This window comes from Urocitellus parryii, chromosome 14 (genome assembly GCF_045843805.1).
Source record: "Urocitellus parryii isolate mUroPar1 chromosome 14, mUroPar1.hap1, whole genome shotgun sequence".
In the NCBI taxonomy this organism is placed as follows: domain Eukaryota; kingdom Metazoa; phylum Chordata; class Mammalia; order Rodentia; family Sciuridae; genus Urocitellus; species Urocitellus parryii.
The window spans coordinates 39,363,967-39,386,288 of record NC_135544.1 but is presented as its reverse complement, the minus strand read 5'-3'; the positions used below and the strand labels follow the sequence as shown (position 1 = coordinate 39,386,288).

General features: G+C 33.6%; 1 protein-coding gene across 1 annotated transcript in view; it reads left to right on the top strand.

Moving 5' to 3' along the window:
• Galntl6 (polypeptide N-acetylgalactosaminyltransferase like 6) overlaps nt 1-22,322 on the top strand; it is a 1,042,003-nt gene that overhangs the window by 445,151 nt on the left and 574,530 nt on the right. The window contains exon 4 of the mRNA XM_026389751.2: nt 11,607-11,773. Within this exon, the coding sequence (XP_026245536.1) occupies nt 11,607-11,773 (167 nt within the window). The remainder of the gene's footprint in view (nt 1-11,606; nt 11,774-22,322) is intronic.

The window sequence follows — 22,322 nt, the reverse complement described above, 5'->3', positions numbered from 1 at the left end:
CTGCCTTGATTTTAGAACCTGAAATTAAAGAGCAGAAGTGAGCCTTATTGGTTTGCCTCTACTTGTGATTTAATTTTTGTCTTTTGCAACCTTTAATATTATTTCTTTAATTTCTATGTTAGGCATTTTGATTATGAGAAGTTGTCATTTGATTAGTTCTATTTGGGGTCTTATGTGCCTCCTGTATGTGAATGTTTATCTCAATTCTAATATGGGAAGGTTTTCTATAACTATTTTACTGAGGATTCTCTTAATCCCTTTAGCTTCCATCTCCATTTTTTCTTCTATCCTAATGATTTTCCACTTTAGTCTCTTGAGGTTGTCACAGGGTTCTTGAATATTCTGATCATGTTTATAATTTTTCTCCATTATAGCATTTTGTGTCTTCTGGTTTATATACCTTTTCTTCAAGGACTAAAGTTCTGTTTTCTATGCAACCTAATCTTTTAGTGATGCTTTCAAGAGAATTTTTAATTTGATTGATCATGTCTTTCATTTCTAGGACTTCTAATGGGTTATTTTCACTGTTTATTTTCTTAATGAAGTGGTCTTTCATCTTCTGGATTTGCTCTCCAAATTCATTCCTTAGATCTTCCTTTAGTTCATTGAACTTTTTAATAATCAATTATTTTAATAACCTTTCTATAGGATTTTATTCACATCAATATCAGTGTGATCATTTGTTCCGTGATTATAAATTTTGGGGAGGGGCTGGGTTGTGGCTCAGTGGTAAAGTGCTTGCCTGGCATGTGTGATGCACTGGGTTTTATCCTCAGCACCACATTAAAAAAAAATAAACAATAAAGGTATTGTGTCCATCTACATCTAAAAATATTTTTTTAAAAAAAAATTAAAAATTAATTTTGGGGAGAGATTTCTTTATATGTTTTCTCATGTTTTCAGGAGTCTTGGACTTGCACCTCAATTGAGAATGTTTCCCCTTCCTCATTTTTATGTGTGTCCTTTTGTGTACAATTATTTTATTTGTTCTGGGACTTCTCACTCTTTTTGATATATGAATAGATGTCAAGGGATGTGACCTGAGGTCCCTCTCAATTTTTCTTCATTGAAGGTTTTTTGTTGTTGTTGGTCTGGGTATTTTTGTTGCCTCAATTATTTGAATTGGAGTAATAATAAGACTCAGATGGGGTTAGATTGTGTGGGACATGAGATTCACTGCTGCTTGGTTGAGATGAATCTCTCAATACTAGGATCACTACCCTGTGAGCTTAAAGTGTCCCAATCTCTTTCTAGCCCATCTTAGAGAAGGGGGTGTTAGAAGCAGTATAATGTTAGCAAAAGATGGACAGCCTTAAGATAAATATCCAGTGTCTGTTTTGACATCCGTAACACTAATTGCCACACATATAGAATGGTGGGGTCAGGATTTAACAACAATATCAACATAAAAACCATGAACTAGATCAGGAATTCAACAGCAGGTATCTACTATGTTGTCCACTGTATTAATATCCACAGTAACTTGAATGGGGTAGGAATTATATAATTGATATAATTTCTTTTTTATTAATTTTTATAACCAAAAGTTTATTTTTTAATTTTTTAATCTTATTTGTTCTTTTTAGTTATACATGACAGTAGAATGTATTGTGGCCTATTATAAACACATGGAGTATAACTTGTTCTAACTATGCTTCTATTCTTGTGCTTTTATATGATGCAGTGTTATATTGGTCTTGTATTCAAATCCAAAGCTAGGGAAGTTATGTCCAATTAATTCTACTTTCCATCCTATCCCCTTCCACTCCCTTCCCTTCATTCCCCTTTGTCTATTCCAATGGACTTTTGTTCTTCCCTCCCTACCATCCCTTTTTGCATCCACATATCAAAGAGAACATTTGTCCTTTTTTTTTTTTTTAGGATTGGCTTATTTCACTAAGCATAATATTGTCCAGTTCTATCAATTTATAGCAAATATCATAATTTCATTCTTCTTTATGGCTGAGTAATATTTGTGTGTGTGTTTGTATATATATATATATATATATATATATATATATGTGTGTGTGTGTGTGTATATATATATATATATAATATCACATTTTCCTTATCCATTCATCTGTTGAAGAACACCTACATTGGTTCCATAGCGTAGCTATTGCAAATTGAGCTGCTATAAACATTGAAGTGGCTTGGTCACTGTAGTATGCTAATAATAAGTTCTTTGGGTATAGGCTGAGGAGTGGGAAAACTGGATCAAGTGATGGTTCCATTTCAAGTTTTCTAAGGAATGTGTGTGCGTGTGTGTGTGTGTGTGTGTGTGTTAACTTTTTGAGTTCTTTATGTATTCTGGATATTAATGTTCTATCTGAGATGCAGGTAGCAAAGATTTTATCCCATTCTGTAGGCGCTTTCTTCACATTATTGATTGTTTCCTTTGCTGTGAAGATTTATAATTTGATTCTATCCCATTTAATTATTCTTGATTTTACTTCTTGTGCTTTAGGAGTCTTCTTGAGGAATTCAGTTCCTAAGGCAACATGATGAAGATTTGAGCCTACATATTCTTTTAGTAGGCTTGGAGTGTCTCTTCTAATGCATAGGTCCTTCATCCACTTTGAATTGAATTTTATGTAGGATGAGAGATAGGGTTAATTTCATTTTGCTACTTAAGGATTTTCAGTTTTCCTAGTACTGTTTGTTAAAGAGGCTATATTTTCTCTAATGTTTATTTATGGCCCTTTTGTCTAGTATGAGATAACTGTATTTATATTTGTTTGTCTCTGTATCTTTTATTCTGTACCACTGGTCTTCATGTCTGTTTTGGTGCCAATACCATGCTGTTTTTTGCTAATGAAGTGGTCTGTACTATAGCTCTGTAATATAATTTAAGGATCTGGTATTGTTATACCTCCTGCTTTACTTTTCTTGGTAAAGATTGCTTTGGATATTCTGGGCCTCTCTATTTTCCAAATGAGTTTCATGATTACTTTTTTAAAAAAATTTCTATGAAGAATATTGTTGGGATTTTAATAGAAATTGCATTAAATCTATATAGCATTTTGGGGAATATGGCCATTTTGACAATGTCAATTCTTTCTATCCAAAAACGTGAGAGATCTTTCCAAATTCTGAGGTCTTCTTCAATTTCTTTCCTTAATGTTCTGTAGTTTTCATGATAGGGTTCTTTCACCTCTTTTGTTAGATTAATTCCCAAGTACTGTTTTTTTTTAGGCTATTGAGAAGAGGATAATTTTCCTAATTTCTCTTTCAGTTGATACATCATTGGTGTATAGGAATGCAATTGATTTACTGGTGTTGATTTTATACCCTGCTACTTTGCCGAATTCATTTGTAAGTTCTAGAAGCTTTCTAGAAGAGGTTTTTTTTTTGGGGGGGGGGTCTTCAAGTACAGAATCATGTTGTCTAGAAATACAGATAGGTCAAGCTCTTCTTTCCCTATTCATATACATTTAAATTCTTTCTTTGGTGTAATTACTCTTGCTTCAGTTTCAAGGACTATCTTGAATAGGAGTTGTGAAAGAGGGCATCCCTATCCTGTTCCAGTTTTCGGGGTGAGGGAAGGATTTCAATTTTTCTCCATTTAGAATGATGTTGAGCTCGGGTTATGCATAAATAGATTTTACAATGTTGAGATATATTCTGAATAGCCCAACTTTTCCTAGTTTTGGGTCTGAATGGATGCTGAATTATTTCAAATGTTTTTTTTCTGGATCTATGGAGATAATCATGTCATTTTTTTCTATTGAAGTGGTGAATTATGTTTATTCATTTCTGTATGTTGAATCAACCTTGCATCCCTGTAATGAACCCCATTTGATCATGGTGTACTATCTTTTGAACATGTTTTTGTATTTGTTTTGCCACTATTTTATTGAGAATTTTTGCATCAGTGTTCATCAGGGACATTGGTCTGAAGTTTTCTTTCCTTGTTGTGTCTTTGTCTGGTTTTGGTATCAGGGTGATAGTAGCTTCACACAATGAGTTTGGAAGGGTTCCCTACTTTTCTATTTTATGGAATAATTTGAGGAGGATTGGTATAAGTTCTTCTTCGAAGGTCTTGTAGAACTCAGCTGAAAATCTGTCTGGTTCTGGGCTTTTCTTTGTTGGTAGGCTTCTGATTGAATCTTCAATTTCATTGATTGAAATTGATCTATTTAAATATTGTATGTTTTGATTCAATTTGGGTAGGTCATATGTCTAGAAATTTATTAATGTCTTCAAATTCTTTATTTTATTGTAGTATAAAATTATTGTCTATATTTTATATTTATGTCTGATTATTGTCTATATTTCAGTGGTGTTCATGTTATTTCCTTTTCATCATGAATTTTTGTAATTTGATTTTCTCTTTCCTTTTCTTCATTAGCTTTGCTAAGGGTTTATCAATTTTTTTTTTAAGAGAGAGAGAGAGAGAGAGAGAGAGAGAGAGAGAGAGAGAGAATTTTAATATTTATTTTTTAGTTTTCGGGGGACACAACATCTTTGTTGGTATGTGGTGCTGAGGATCGAACCCAGGCCGCATGCATGCCAGGCGAGCACGCTACCGCTTGAGCCACATCCCCAGCCCGGGTTTATCAATTTGTACCTTCTTCAAAGAATCAATTTTGAATTTCATAAATTTTTTGAATTGTTTTTTATTTGTTTTAATTTCATTAATTTCAGCTCTCATTTTTATTGTTTCCAGTCTTCTACTGCTTTGATGTCTGTTTGTTCTTCTTTTTCTAGGCTTTTAAGATTGGAATTTGGGTTATTTATCTGGTGATTTTCAATTATTTTAATGAATGAGCTCAATGCAATGAACTTTCTTCTTAAAACTGCCTTCATAGTGTCCCAGAGATTTTGATATGTTGTATCTCTGTTCTCATTTAGCTTTAATGATTTTTTTTTAATCCCTGATTTCTTTAGCTATCCATTTATCATTCAATAGTGTATTATTTAGTCTCTGGGTGTTGAAGTAGCTTCTATTCTTTAATTTATTATTGATTTCTAATTTTATTCCATTATTGATAAAATTCAAGATATTATCTGTATTTTTGTGACCTTAGATATGGTCACATGTGCTGCTAAGAAAGTGTATTCAGTCATTGATGGATGAAATATTCTACCTATGTTTGTGAAGTCTAAATTATTAATTGTAGTTTTAGCTCTATAGCTTTTTTATTTAGTTTTCATTTGGAAGATCTATCCTTTGGTAAAAGAGGAATTTTTAAGTCACCAAGTATTTTTATGTTGTGATCTATTTGATTCTTGCTATTGTTGAGATTCTCTTTGAAGCTCCATTATGTGTGTACATAATAATATGTGTGTATGTAATATGTATGCTCCATTATTTGGAGCATAAATGTTTAAGATTACTATGCATTGTTAATGTATAGTTTCCTTACACAGTATGAAATGGCTTTCTTGTCCCTTCTGATTAATTTTGACTTGAAGTCCCCTTTATTAGATATAAGGATAGAAATCCATGCTTTTTGGGAGATCCATGTGGATGGTACATATTTTTATCTTCAGTCTCTGGATGTCTTTGCCTATGAGGTGAATTTCTTGGAGACAGCATATTGTTGGGTCTTGTTTTTTAATCCAATCAGTCAGACTATCTCTTTTGATTGATGAGTTCATACCATTTACATTCAATGTTATTATTGAGACATGATTATTTTTTACTGTCATTTTGAATTATTTCAGTTTTTAATTTGAAGTAGCTTTTCTTTTGAATGGTTATTCTCCTAGTGTAATGCCTCCTTTTTGTTGTTTTTACTCTTATTTTTTATTTTTTTCTTCATGATATAGATTGTTGAGTATGCAAAGTAGTACAGGCTTTCTTGTAAATTATTTTAACTTTGTTTATCATGAAAGGTTTTATCTTCATTGTTAATTCTGAAGCTTAATTTTGCTGGGTATAGTATTCATGGCTAGCATCCATTGTCTTTCAGAGTTTGATATATATTATTCCAAGATCTTTGAGGGCCTGGGTTGAAAAATCAGATGAGATCTGAATTAGTTTTCCTCTAAATGTGACTTTCTCTGCCAGCCTTTAAAATTCTATCCTTATTCTATATGTTTCACATTTTAATAATAATGTGCCTTTGTGTGGGTCTGTTGTAATTTTGTATATTTTGGGTCCTGAATGCTTTCTGTATTTAATTTTATATTTCATTCTTACAGTTTGGGAAATTATCAGACATTATTTCATTTCAAAGATTATGCATTCCTTTGGTTTATATCTCTGAGTCTTTGTCTATCCCAATGAAATCTTAATTTACTCTTTTCATGTTATCCCATACTTCTTGGAAGTTTTGTTCATGGTCCTTTATCATCTTTTCTTCATGGTCAACAAATTTTGAAGATCATATTTTTTGTCTTCAATACATGAGACTGTCTTCAAAGTGGCCTAGTTTGCTGATGGTACTTTCCAATAAACTTTTTATTTGGTTTATTGATTCCTTAATTTTAAGGATTTCTGCTTGGTTGTATTTCAGAATGTCTATCTCCTTATTTAAATAATATTTTGCTTTCTGCATTTTCTCCCTTACATCATCCTTTACCTCATGGATCAATTTAAGTATAAATATTCTAAATTCCTTCTCTGATATGTCTTCCAGTGTGGTGTCAATGTTTTGGCTGTATTTTGTTTGTTTGAGGTAATTTGTTCCCTTGCTTTTTAAATGTTGTTTGTATGTCTGCCAAACCAACAGTTGATTTTGAAGCAATAGGCTTTCTATCTTGTGGAATTATGGGGTCCCTAAAAGTTTCCAGTATCTCATGGTTTAGGGGGGAGACCGATAATAATAACAACTGATGCAAACAATTTACTGCATTAAACCAAATAGCTCTTGCAATAAAATCTACAATGTTGATTGTTACAATACTCAGAAATGATATGACCAATTATTGTAACAATCAACATTCAGAGAGACAGCAATAGGGTTTGGCTGTTGGCAAGAAAAAAGAGAAAAATAGAAACAAAGGAAAATAGAACTTTGAAGGAGTCAATAAAAAGTCAATAGAAAATATGTTAATCAAAACCCTACTTTCAAAAAAAATAGAACAAAAAAATAGTTACCTTCAAGAAATTATAAAAATTAAGAAAAAAAGCAGAAACAAATATGTATGTGTACAAAGATATAAAGGTCCATCATTTGTCAATCAGAACACACTTAAAAACAAATCAAAACATAACAAAAACAAAATAGTCAATGAGAGTTTTTGCCCACTGTCTGTGCCAAACTGCCTTTTTGTTTCTCAGCTTCCCATCTCAGCAGATGGTGTGAGGAACTGTGGAAGATGCTGGCAGCTTAACTTCCTGGGTATTGTCTGTAGGTTCTGTGCAATGAGTTGGTGCAAGTGAAGCTCCTAAGGATGGGGATTTGGTCTGGTATTATCCCAGGTGTTTTATTATGTGGGGAGTTTTCTGGTATTAATGAATCAACCTGCTTCTTGGATTGTATGCAACTACTCTTTGCAATACATCATCATCTCTGGGAAGAGGGAATCCTTCTTTCAACAGTTCTGTTTTTCTAGGATGTTGTGCATTTTTTTGGCTTCTCCAGGACTGTTTCTGAGCCTTAAGCTCAGTCACTCCACCCTGCCCCCTTCAGTTTCTCCCTGCTGCTGATCCTGAGGCTGTTGGCTGCCAGTTCAATGGAGTGGGGGAGGGGCATCAGCTTTCTCTGGCTCTTCTGATCTGTATTACCCCCCAGACAAAGTGGTCTCTATGCCAGAAATTCTCCATGTCAGAGATTCTCCTGATTTGCTAGGCTCACTTTAGATCTCCGGATTCATGTGTTGATTTTAGCTCAAAACTCATGGGGCTAAGCTGCTGGTCTGAGTTTCCACCACTGTCTCAGGGAGGTATTAAAGTTTCCAGCTTGAGTTTTCCTTACACTGGGGGCAAACAGTGACTTTTGAGTACCAGTTTATTGGGCTAAAAAGTCTTTGGGTTGGCCCAAGGTGGACTGTCTCTTTGATCCTGGGCGTGCCCATGCCAAGATACAGATCTTTTCAGACCTTGTCCCCTTTCCCCTCCACACTTTCCCATTGGGAGCTCACCTCCAATTCTGTTCCCTAGCTTTGTCTGATGTACCCCAAATCTCCGTGACTTCAAGGCTCTCTGTCCAATGTTGAGTATCAGTGGAGTGGTTTTTCCTTTGACTCACCTCCCAGAAAAGTAGTTTTCTTGCTATTTGAGTCCTGACCCACTCACAGAGCTGTAAGAAAACTCACTTGTGGTTAATTCGCCATCTTGTCTGTCCCCCAAACTGTATAATTTTGATTATTTAGTGGGATTACAATAGGATAAAATATGGTGGGAAGGCAAGAGAAAATTTTAAGTGTTTGAAAAATTATCAGAGGAGAGTCAAGAAATAGGGAACAGGTGTATGCTGTAAGAAAAAGGAATAATAAATTAACTGAAAGTAATGAAAAAAGAATCAGAGGGGGAGGAAACAGGAAATTTTGGTTTTTACTAGGGGAAAGAAAAAGAAGAGGGGAAGATAGGAGGGCTCAGAGCCTAGGTATGAATCAACCAGCAAAGGTAAGATTGAACCAACTCAAATGCTCACCTAAATCTAATCTCATCTAAATCTAATCTAGGTTAAATAATGAATACATACAGGAGAGAACAATTAATGTGTAAGTAAAGTTATATGAATACATATATACAATGTATCACATATATATTTATATATAGTATGTGTATATAAATGCATATATGTATCCAAATTTATCTGTGCAGTGAGAGCATGCACAATCACACATGCACAACCAACTACACACAAAATTATGCATAATAAGAAAAGTGAAAAATAACACTTTACAATGAAATAATGTTTGACAATCTTAAAAATATTAAAATTTAAAAAATTTTAAAAATTGGGCTGGGGTTGTGGCTCAGTGTTAGAGTGCTTGCCTTACATATGTGAGGCCCTGGTTCGATCCTCAGCACCACATATAAATAAACAAAGTTAAAAATCCATTGGCAACTAAAAAAATATTGTAAATAAATAAATAAATAAAATAAAAAATGAGAATATAGAGAAAAAGAAAACAAAAAACAAATATTAATGAGAGAGGGCTTGCTTTGGCTCTGATGGTCAAATCTGTAGGCAGGGAAGGATTTTCAGTCTTTGTATTTATTTTTGGCTCTGTATTTTTGGCCACTGTCTTGTTCCCTCTCCTTGCTGCCAGCCATGTGTAGTAGCTCTCAGCCTCCAATCTCCAGTATTGGGTGGGATATTCTATGAGTGCTCATGATTTGTGCTATCCTGCAGCAGGAGTGAGGCAGAGTTCTAGACTGGAGTTTCTGGTTGCTAGGGTTTAGACTTTGGTGCCTTTTGGAACTCTGTTGATGGTTATTTGGTATTTGGTCCACTGCTCCTGTTGTTGTGCAGATTTCTATCTCTGGTGTATATCTGGATCCCTGGGACTTACAGGAAAATTCACTTTTAGGGTGCAAGGACTTACCCTCCACTGAGTTAACCTTCCTTCTATGGACATTAATTACCAGGTATCTGCCCTGGAGTGCAGATGCACTTGTGTGGCTGCAGTAACCACCTTCACTACAGATGTAATGGGGTGGGAACTATTATGCTCTTTTTCTCCCTTGGGATCCAGAAACTGATTGGTCCAGGAAAAACATTCTTTGTGCCTATTTCAGTCTCTGGTTTAGGCAGCCTCTGGGAATTTTTTCGTAGGCTGCTGGTAACTTCCTTTATGAGTTCCCATTCTATTCGGGGCTTTCTGTGCCACACAAGGTGGCACTTGTTCCCCACCTGGAACACTTTCAGCCCAGCTTTGCATTTGTTTCCGATGAGACTCTTACCCTACCAATGCTGTATTCATTAAAACCAGCCTTCCTCTGTAAACCACATATTGCCCTAGGTCGATTTTTCTTTATTTTTTAATTTCTTTATTCACTGGCCACACATCTCTTTTGTGTTTACTCCCCACTCTCCTCTGCAGGTGGCAGGACCTAAAGCATTATTTCTTATGCTCAAGTTAATGACTTTCTGTAGTTCTCTGATTTTTGTTTGTTTGTTTTTACAATTCTATTATGTTTCAGTGAATTTCCTTTGTTACCTCACTAAGAAGGAGTCTTCCTGCTTTATAAATCTGGTGCTGAGGAGCTGCTGGATCTGCGTCTCTCTCTTCTCCACCGTCTTCTGAAGCTGTACTGTACATTTCATTTTAAACTTAAACTGATTTTATTCGGTTGTTCCCTTTGTATTGCAGATGTCCTAAAGTTAAGAACTAGCTTTTGCTCACTATTTTCCACTTTGGATTCTGGCTTGTATTAAACTATCAATAAGCTATTGCCATTTGATTGAAAAAATGAGCAGAAGGGACCTTTCACTTCATGTGTGATAATAATTTGTGCTCATAAACACAGACATTGTTGAAAACACTTCCAGGAGGGAAAGGCCTGGTTGTGTGTTCTTGTGTCCATCTTCCTTTCTTGCATCCTTTGTGTCTGCCTTTTTTCTGATTGGATTTTGTGTGGCACTTAAAGTCATGAGCCTATTGATTATTTATAGGTTCTGCATGCAAATCATATTTAATTCATAAGCCATTGATAAGTATAATATCTTGTCTTAAGTTTTAAAAATAATTCGCTTTTTTGAAAACACCATTTGCATTCTCAGAACATTGTGAGGTATGATAGTCTGTGCAGTAGCTGCAATTATCCTGAATACTGGTATATGGAAATATAATTATCTTGGGTCTTTATCATTGTTCAGAAGAATGGATGGCTGTATATAATTATGACCAGGTGTGCTGAATTACATTAGCACTCTTTTCCAGATCTGTGCATTATATGTGAAGGCTTCTGTCTCACTGAACTCCCTTGGAAATTACTGTCAGATCTTTCATATATTACATTTTCTTGACATTTAAGTTTTCCTAAAATGAGTTCCATGTTTATAACAGCATTTTATGTGTATATCATGGTATCATTTCATAGCTTTCCTAACTCTTTAAATTTGCTTTGAAAACATCGATATCTACTTGCTGGTAAATATTGTTAAACATGATAAAACTTTGGATTAAATAACTGATAAAGGCACAAGGTAAAAAAAAATACCTTCCATGGTCACTTAGGATTAAATTTTCATTTATTCTATTGAAAGGCTGTGGGTATTTTTCCCCCACAGAGCTACAAATACTGTCCAGCTAATGAAACACTTCACAGTCAAAACTAATTAAGCTTAATTATTACATGAGTTAAATTTTCAAAACTCTTCAGGAAACACATGTAAGACTTAATCATGCACTCAGTGCAAACAATTTTAAATTATATCAATTATATCATTTATTCTTATTTTTATTATATAACAATAGAAAAAAGATATATTAGCAAGAGCACAAGATTTTAACATTCTGACATATTTGAGCCTCTGATACAAAGAGAGTAAAATAATGGTTTTTATTAAGATCGTGAAAGGGGATCATTAAAAAAATCCACGAATGAAGAGAGAAAGTATTACAGTGCACAAGCACTGGTTAAAAGGTATCAGACAAAAATCACATTTTCATCATCATCTGATAGCATAATGAATAATTAGCAGTATAAGATATATGATAATTTTGCATTTGACATGTTTTTTTTCCTCCATCTTCTCCAGCTGTAAGCACAAGATGTACCTGGAAAGGCTGCCAAACACCAGCGTCATCATCCCATTTCATAATGAAGGTTGGACTTCACTCCTGCGGACCATACACAGTATAATTAACCGAACCCCTGAGAGTCTCATAGCCGAAATCATTCTGGTAGATGACTTCAGTGATAGAGGTAAGATGCAGCTGATAACATTTTATCTGACATTGTTACCACCCACATAATAATCATTGAGGGCTTTTTTTTTTTTAAAAAAAAAAAAAAGGCAGATAGTGACTTTCTGATTCCAGCTGAAAGGTAATTATGAAGTTTTTTCTCTGTTATGATTTTAGAAAATGTAGGCTGATGGGGAAAGAAACAATGAGAAGCTATTGACGTCATTTGGAGAACTATAAAAAAGTTTGTCTTACATTTCTGATGTAAAATAGACAGATATTGACAAAATGCTTTGAATTTTACCTTCAGCTTCAGGATGAACATTGAAAAATGTATTATTTTAAGCACATATGAATGGCAAAATATCCAAGCAGAACTATAAAACCTGTTCCTGTTTCTAAAAAGTGTATCTACTCTATTATTTACCAAGTATGACACATTCTCCAAGCTGTGCTCGTGTTATTTCATAAGTACTAGAAATTATAAGAGACACAAACAACTATTTTCACTTGGTAAGTCTAATTATTTTATCATGTCATTGTATCTAAACAATAACAAAGTGATCTGGTATAAAAGTATATTAGAAAATTTGACATAAGTTTTAATATTTTCATAACATACGATTTTATTTATAACATGAAGGAATAAAATTCTAGAAACTTTCCTAATGGTAGGACTTCACAAATCCTATTTGGTCTAATCAGGGGCAATAAAGTCCCTATTTCTTGGCTTGTGTGAGGAGAGAGGAGGAAGTCTTTCTAATGATTTTCAACTATTTGTGAGTATAATTTTCTATTTATAGTTCATTGAATAAAAGAGTTTACTTAACTCTACATCTGTGAGAATGACAAAAAATATTTTGTTTGAATATTGTCCTTATGCCTCAGAAGAGTGTACATCTTAAAAGCACACGGGCTAATTAAAGTTCTAGAAATTTAATTTGCAATAAAGCATTATTTTTTCATGTTATTCAAAATCTCTGTAAAAGCTGGACTGAGTGTGTTGATACTGAAGCATCTTTAACAGAGTACCCGGAGTTACCTATCAATAACTATTCAAATTTACATGACAAAAATGTGGTTGTTTACCATTATTATTTTAGAGTGAAACTACCAACCTGGTCCTTTGGGCTTAGTTTTAAGGAGGATTTTCCTTGTGTAGCTTAGAATAAGAGCCAGTATCCCAAACAGAAATTTTTAGAGATTTCAAATACCAATTTAAATAGCACATTCTCTTTGTTTGTTTGTATTTAAAGCTACATCTTTCAAAGCAGCCATTACTAAATTAACTAAAAAAAAGACAATGTATGAACAAGCTAAAACTCTTTGTTTAAAAGTGAGAAGAAGAATGAAGATCTTAGGCTGCAGATCATCCAACATGATTGGTACCAGGAGGTATAAATCAGTGTATCTTTGGATAATTCTCTGCATAATAAACTTTGTCTTGGTAAACTCTTTATTACAGAAGAATTTTGACCTGGGGCAGTACACTAATAAACACTTGGTAGCAGAAAATTGTGGTTTGTAGAGCATTTTTTTTTCTGAGTATTCCTCAGAGGGATTTTTCAATTGAAAGTGCATGAAGGTGAAAGTATGGCACCTGCATTTTCGTGGCCTCAGATCACAATCCTTTTTGATACAGTAACAACTTAGATGAACCATTGTTTGGCAGGTAATGTTACCTGGGAAGTAAGTAGACTGTCAATGTAATTAACATTAGTGAAGAAGAACAGCAGAAAAAGGATTCTTTGGGACAGTAATGGTGATTTTTTGTTTTTTACTTTCCTATTGAAAAATTTTAAGGTTAATCACTATTTAAATGCTTTGGTAAAGCTTTAATTTATATACTTTATTCCAACTAGCCATCAAGTCGACCGTATTATTTTATAATCAAATGTAAATTTTTAAAGAAGGTACAAAAACACTTCAATAACCTTTTATGATACATTGTAATCTTATTATGTAAAGTAGGAAAGAGCCTCCTTCCTAATTTTCATTTGGATTATAAGATCTCATCTCATAAAAGTAGTTGGTATACCTTAGGGCTTGTGTGGACGTGAGGAGCACCACTGCTGCTTTCTGAATTTTGGGAAAATACAATGTATTAACATAATTAACATGCATCATCACAGTCCCAATAGCTACTATTCACCATGTAACATTGGGTCAAGTAACTTCTCACAGTCTTGGGCTTTTTATCAAAATGGGGAGAAAGAGAGTGACTCCTAATAGAGAAGTATAATGAAGCATTGTCATAAAACCAAGGGCATCATACACCACGCAGGAAAGTAACTGTTCTCATCTATTGATGAGAGCACCAAATACTCCCCTATTACTATGATCTAAAGAATCACTATACTTTTTGAGGAGATCTTCTTGGTTTCATCAAATCTACCTACCCACCTTTCTCCAGAAATGCATCATTTAAAGAACATGTGAGTAAAATGAATCAAAACATAACTTTCCTATGTTCATATATAAATACATTACCAGTGAAACTCACATCATGGACAACCCCAGGAATGGGATCTTGATTAGAATAAAATTATACTCCTTGTATGTGTAATATGTCAAACACACTCTACTGTCATGTATACCTGAAAAGAGCAACAACAAAAATATAAAGGAGATGTGAAGACTAATCATGGTAATTCAATATATATTGGAGAAATTAGGACTGCTTTAATGTAAAAAAATGACCAATATATTTTACAATTATTGAAATAAAATTCTAAGAATCTAATCCTAAAAGAGATCGATCATAGCAGAATCATTCTCAAGATTATTTTCACTACCACCAGAGTACCTATCCTGGGGCACCTAGTGTTTACAGGGTTTCTAAGACAGAGAAACTCTTTCTGCTCTTTTTTTTTTTATTCTGATATATCTATATAACAATGCTGTCAATGTGATAATTTACTTGTGCCTTTTTTTCCCCTTGGATTATGCCAGAAATCACAACTTTGTAATGCATAATGTTCTATTTACCAACTCTTTAAAAATCAGATTAAGCATCCTAGACAAATTTAGAGTGAAAGAAGATCTAAGGATTCTGTTGACTTTTGTTTTAAAAAAAATTATTTCTGAAGTGTCACACTTTGAGTTTATTTGACTTTTAAAAAAAATTTATTTCTAAATTGTTACACTTTGAGTTTATTTTCAGAAATACTTTACAATCCCAGTTCTGTTCAGCATGCATTTTAACACCTTTGCATTATATGTCTGCAAGATACTGGGCAATATTGTTTTGCCAAAGGCAATACAATTTTGATAATCCTTAATGAAATATGTCTGCCTTGTATTTCCTGTCCTCCAAGTCAACAGAGTAGCTACACACAACATAATAGGAAAGCCAATTGTTTCGCCATGCTATTAGCATAAGTATAATCATTCAGAATCCCTCTTTCTGACAAACCTAAGTGTTTTAGTAATTAGAAAATTCTATAATAAAGAAAAAAACTAAAATATTTTATATATGTACAATAATTCTGAATTATTATGGTGACATTTTTTAAATTCTGCCTTAAGAGTATTGACATAGTTCCCCAAAGTTTTTTTCTTCTTAATGTCAATATCTCATCCAGTGGTTTTCAATTTGGATATTTTTCATAAAGAAAACTTGGTAAACAACATATTGTTTTAGCCTCAGAAAATAAGTCTGCCATCTCTAAAAATATGAACTACAGACCTGCAGGTAAATTTTCAACAGCCACTCCCTTTTAGGTGTTTGAAGCTTACCAAAGTAAGTTACTGTGGGACTTTTTTTTTTCCAGTAAGCTCTAAGAAATATATTTAACAACTTAACTTGAGGCCTATAACACAGCTTCATGATGATTTTAAAGCAGGACTAATCCTGGGCTTATCTCCAAATTCCAGGCAACCTTAACAGCATCCACATGGAAACTGTTGAAATGTGTGAAATAAGCTAAGGCTTAACCTCAGAGATAGGGCATATTTGAACCTGACAATTCTCTAAACTTTGTATGCTTAGATGAATGCAGGTCCAAACTGAGGATCCTCACAGGAGAGCAGCTGACACACTTCCCTTACAGTAATGCACATATGGAGGTTCAACTCCACACCAAGGCACACACACACACAAATGCTGGCACACATGCACACACTCATTTATGCTTGTTTCAAACTTTTGGGTTCAAAAACAAGAACAACAGCAGCAAACCAAGTTGAACATTTGAATTTTGATTTTCACAAAGATCTGTTCCTCTCCCTGTGCTAGTTGGAGGCAAAAGCCAGTGGCTTGAACTACCCTCCCAAAGTGTCAATGCCACCAAGTTTTAAGACTCTTGAGAGTCTCACTTCTCAAAGTGTGGTCCGTGGACCAGCAGCCTCTTCCTCATCCTGAACCTTCTTAGCAATACAAGGCCTCAGGATTCACTCAGATAAATTAGAATCTTCATTTCAGCAAAGTCTATTTTTACACGAATTAAAATGTAAAAAAACTACTATGTGTTTAAAAATTTAGGTTGAAGCTAAATGGTAATATGGATGCATAAATAGCATAACTTCAAGTTCTTAAGAAATAAATTTTCTTATTTATTCATACTGTTTAATACATAATTAACATTGAATTTGTAAGTTTAAAAAGGACCTCTTTACTATCTTATGTGACACTTTCTCATATTTGTAGACATTTGCTTTGCTTTCCTATGGATGCATATTATAGCATTTTTATGTTTAATTTCAGGTTAAATGGTATTGCCCTTTTCCTAGCCACTTTTTCTTATTTGTTATATAAATAACATCTTCCAAAATTTTAACTAGTTTTTGAATCAGTCAATACTTTTGTAAGCCTAGCTCAGAAAGAGGAAAAGCTATATGCATATATCTTTTTCTATATATAAAATGTATGCATATTTACATATTTGTTAAAAATCTACATATATGTGCAATATTATATATAGAGAGATACTATAGATGTGTATGTAATTTCTACAAAGCAATAGCAAAGCAATTTCTACAAGATCAATATTACTATAAAAAAGTCATAGGCTTTTCACATGGTTGAAAGTGTTTACAAATCTCTGAAATAGTCAGAATATTTTTAAATAATTTCACAAATGATAATAATGAGTTCTGAACTTCTATTTCTATTTTATACCAAGTGTACATTAAGGAAAGTTTCCATATGCAGACAAATCAGTTAGCACAAGTTTTACAACTGTTCAAAGTTGGAAGATATCATCAGTGTGAAAAGGTTGTAAAATAGATGAAGAATGGTAGTGCATTTCTATTTTATATGATAAAATACTAACACTAAAGTGCATATAAAGATTCTGAGATGACAGTCGACAAAAATGTTTTAGTGCTGGTATTCCATCTGATACTCCACTAGACCATGAGACAAGCAATTTTTATGGCTCAGATTTATGGAGAGTTGGTCACTCTTGGAATTGTTTAGATTTAATATTCATACTTAAGATTGTGAAGATAATTGTATTTTGAAAGCAAAATCAAGCTCAATGCTAATAATTAGCAGAAACTAAGCAAATATTATAAAATATAACTTCATACTTTTCTGTTCAGAAATTCAGCATCATCTGCCAAAGAATCGAAAAAAAAAAAAGCTATTCTGATTTCATATGTTGTTTGTAGATCATGTTCCACAATTGTGAAATGTATGGATGGTTTTAATAAACCAGCTCCAAGAAACAATTACTTTACATTCATGGTTGTAGGGGATCTAAAACATGAGGGCATTGTTTTCTATGGTCATAAATACAAATGTAAAATAGTAAGGGGCTCTCAAGTTTAGAAGGAAATGAGTCTATAATTTTTACAGGAGGAAATATTTGGAAGTTACAAATATAAAATCAACTCATAAAAATTATTTTGGCATTTCTAAAATATGTATATTGCCCATCAGTGACAGAATCTGTTCTTCAGTAGAATGAGAGTCAGAAGAAAAGCTCTTAGGGGGTTTCTTTCCTTCATTCTTTTAAATTAACAATCCAATCTCATATGATATAAATGTCCACATAAAATGAAATGCATTGCTGGGCACAGTGGCACAAACCTGTGATCCTAGCAACTATAAAGGCTGAGGCAGGAGGATTTTATATTCAAGGCCAGCCTCAGCAACATAGTGAGACACACAGCAACTTAATGAGACCCAGTCTCAAATTTTAAAAAGTAAAATGACTATGGGTATGGTAAACCACCCTGAGTTCAATCCCCAGTGCAAAACAATAAATGTGTCTAACAAAAATAATGAGCCCTACAATAATCCTTGTTGAGCCTTACCATTGACTTGATATTTAGAGTGACATTTTATTGTCTCCTTTTTTCTTCTAAAGTAAAAATGTGAACTTCCTTACATTTTCAGGAATATTACTGAGCTACACACACATTTATATTTTTATGATACTACTACATACTTTATATATTTTAGATAAAACTTATTTTAACTAGGCATGCTTTTTGAAGATAGGATAAAGGGTCTTGAGTCATTATAAATGTATGTTATTCTTAATGAATTGTTTTATGGATTTGCCTTTATAATGCCAGAACACTGAAAATGTTCAGTGCTAATATTCTATTGTAGTCTAAAGGAAAATAATTATATGTCTTAATGAGCCAAAAATGATTTCCAGTTTTAGTTAATTTTAGGATTTATATTTAACTCACATTTGGTGAAACTGCCATGTGAATTGACATATTTTTATATAGCTAGTTTTAACAAAAACTGAAAATGTTAGCATAATAGGCTATATCTAGGCTACTTTTGAACATAAATATAAGCATTCTGGAAAATATGGGAGAGAGTGAAGTAATTCAATGAAAAGACACAGCTTAAGTTTCATTTTCTAGCATATTTTAGATTGCATGTTAGATATCACATAGATTATTGGAGTCAACTCCACAGTTAAAAATTTTTGATTATTGTTTTCTTCTCCTTCATCATTTAAAAAGCATTATGTGTATTTAAAATAATGAAATAAAGTATATCATCAATCTGTTGTTTTTTATAATGTCCATAAGGAAAAAAATTTCTGATGTTAGATAACTGGGAGGGATTGTAAATATTAATTTGCCTTATAGATAGCTTTTAAGTTGTTTTTTATGCATTTAATTTTGAAGAGATAATAAATCATATCTTATTTTTCAAAATAGCATTTTTTTCTTTTGTAGTTCTGTTGTCTTAATTATTGGTTTGAATTGTATGAGATTCTGTCTTTTCTAGGATGTTAATGGCTGACTTTGACAATTCCACATATTTCAAACTTAAAACAAAGCAGCTTAAAATTTGTCTATCTTTGGATCAAAAATTTATCCTGAGCTTATGTTTTAAACTGATACTTGTAGAGATGCAGAAAGGTGTCAGATGGTGGATAAGCAGATCTGGCTTTCCATTGCTTTTTCTGGAGGAGAATTCTACATGGTTGAATTAATATGGCAAAGAAGGAAATGATTTAAAAAAAAAAAGAAAGCAAAACTGTTACAACTCACCAATGTCACAGAGGCATGATTTCCTCAAGAAAAATAAATTGTGCAATTCATTTTATGGCAGATTAAATCCCATTTATTTTCTTTGCAGACAGCTGTTTTGAATAGGATGTCACTTGTGTGAAACCATTTTATGGATGTTGGGCTTAAGATCTTGGGCAGGCATAACTTCCTCTGATGAAATAAAAGGTTATGTTTTATGATTATTCCTCCTGTCAGCAAACCTCAGCTCAAGAGCTTTACTAATACAGTATCCAGTATTTCAAACAGCTCTTTTGATGTCTAAATACCCATATGCTCTTAATTTTTTAAAAAAAAATTATTGCATTGACACAATGCAAAAAAATAAAAGTCATCATAAACATTTCCTCCTTTATCTTAAAATATAGCATATACTTGGAAAATTATTGATCTCTCTGTATTAGAGATTTTTTGATAAATTGCCAAATTTTGAACATTGAATTAATTCATTGATTTTTATGAAATATATTTTAACAAAATTCTCCTAAAAATAATTAAATATTTTATGATAACTGAGGAACAATTCCATAGGAGAATGATCTTTGGGATCCAGAATTTGTAGATGATGTGATATACTTTGTAATGTTTTATAGATGAGTAGAGACTCACAAAGGAAAAGTCCTAGATCACGCATTGGGTCAATTTTATATCCTGAGATAAATGTTAACCTAAATTAAAATGTATAGTCTTCTGCTTAGATATGCAAGATATGTTCCTCTTCTCTGTCATTTTCTTGGGCATTTAATTTCTGAGAAACTGGAACAATTCCAATAGCTATCTTTAATTTAATAAAACTGTACTACAATCATATAGACACTCTAGATAATTGGATCTAATTTATTATCCATTTTTGCCTTAGGATCAGGACAATAATAGAAACTAATTTCACTGTGTATATACACAAGTATTGGAATAGGGGAATCATGAGAATGATAATGACTTGAACATGAAAATTCTAGTATCCACTGTGGCCTTCCAGGGCTGCAGGGGGCCAATCAGAAATTTTCTCCTGGTGGAAACAGTGTTTCCAGCAGTCTAAAAGGCTCTCAGAGTAATAAAATGGGTTATAAAACAGACTTAAACATGTTTTCTGCTGCTTCACTGATATAAAGTAGACTTGATTGAAGCACATGAACGGACTTGGGGCTGGACTTTTGTTGGTCATTTGATTCTGTCTTTATACTGGATAAAGAGTTAGGTATCCTAAAAAGGCTGATTCACTTTACCCAAACCAAGACATTGCTGAGAACTCTCCAGACTCTCCTGGTGCAGATGTGTCCAGAAGATGAGGGCTATTTTGGGCCGGAGGATTTAGCTGGGAGTAGAGGTGAGTAGAGTGTCCCAGCAAATACCTAGCCTTGGAGTAAATACAAATTAGATGGATATCCTTTATTTTTTCAAACTTTATTTCCCTCATAAAATGCAGAAGAAGTTTGTGTTGAGTTTATTATTTTTATTGTTTTCATTTACTTGTCAGCTGCTAGTGGCTCAGAAAACCTTGACCTTAATGTCATAGCTTTGTAAAGGACTGCTAAAGGCTAGCAACTGAGAAGCCATGAGAAAATCAAATTTAATTTTATATCTTGAATAAAACCTAGCTCTGTATCTTATAATTTTGGCTTTCACATATATTATTTCTACTTCCAGCTTAATAGAGACACATTTTGGGTTTGAAATAAAAATTTAAGCAATTGATTCTTTTTAGTCCAGAGAATTTTATAAAAATTTAGACCTATGTCCTGGGTAGCAAGGTAGTTGAGTAGTTTAGAGCCTAGGCTTTAGAGAACAAGTTATGAATTCAGGCCCCTTTATTTGTTTGGTTCCCTTCTCAGGTTTGTTAAATTTTAGTCAAACCTTGTCCCCAGCAGGAGGAATGGTTTTCAAGCTCATGTTTTCTTAGAACCAGGGCAGCTCACCCAACAGTAGAGACCTTAATATATAATATCCCACCAAACTGCCACATGGATCCCAGGGACAGCAGATGTGGCTTTCCTAGGCCAGGTTCCCCTGGATTGCATGGCCCTAAATAGCTTATATGTATACCACAGAGTTAGGGTGTGTCCCACTTTTTCATAAGAGTGAGACACACAGAGAAAAGAGCTTCCACTGTAACAGACTCCAAGCTAAGTCCAAAAGCTTCCCTAGCAACCTAACTCGCAGTGCTATACTAGCTGCTGGGAGTCCCTCAACATACCATTTTGGCTAACAATGGTCTGGTGTATTTTTTCTAACCCCAGATCCCTTAGACATCAGAATGAAACTCTGAAGAGACCCCAGTGGCATCAAGGAAGAATAGAAAAAGAAATAAATAAAAGATAGGAAACGGGAAATAAAAAGGGAAAAAGGAGACTGTCATTGTAAATCTGAAGGCTCCATCATCTGTGGCAGGGAGTGGGGGGATTTGATTTAAGAAGGATAAATGGTTTCTTTTGTGTATGTTCCAGAAAAGAACTTCGGGATGTGCCAGTCAGAGATACAGGTAACTTTATTTAAGAAAGCAGATACACATTCAAGTGAGGTAAAGTGCAAAATACACACTCAAGAGAAACAGCAACTTCTTGGTAGAGGGTGATAACATTTATATGCCAGAGTTAGGGGCAGGGCTAGAGGTGGAGCCAGGGCAAAGTAAACCAATTTCAGACCAGGCTTTCTAGCCCTTGCCCATTGATCTCATGTTACTTTTTCAGGCAAGGACTTGGGGTCAAGGCTATGTGCCAAGGGCAAGGGCTATGAACATAGGCTGGGTTGCTCAAACATACTTGTTCTAAATTTCAAAATTTCATATGCATTTTCTGTATTTCAGTAGCTCAGGGGCTCTTCTCTTTTGAGACTCAATTTATCTTTCTTTTTGTTTCCCCAAAGTCTTGAGAATTCTATAGATCTTAAAGTTGCCATAAGTTCACTCATTTATGAAAAATTGCCTTGTTTTAATGCTCATACACAATGTGGCTTAGATTAAAACATAAATTTCACATTAGATAAAGCAAAGGGAGATGTACTTTTAAAGACCTATAATATTGGCACATTAGACGGAAGAGACTGTGTCAATCTGCAGATCTTGGAAAAGAACAGACCACCATAAA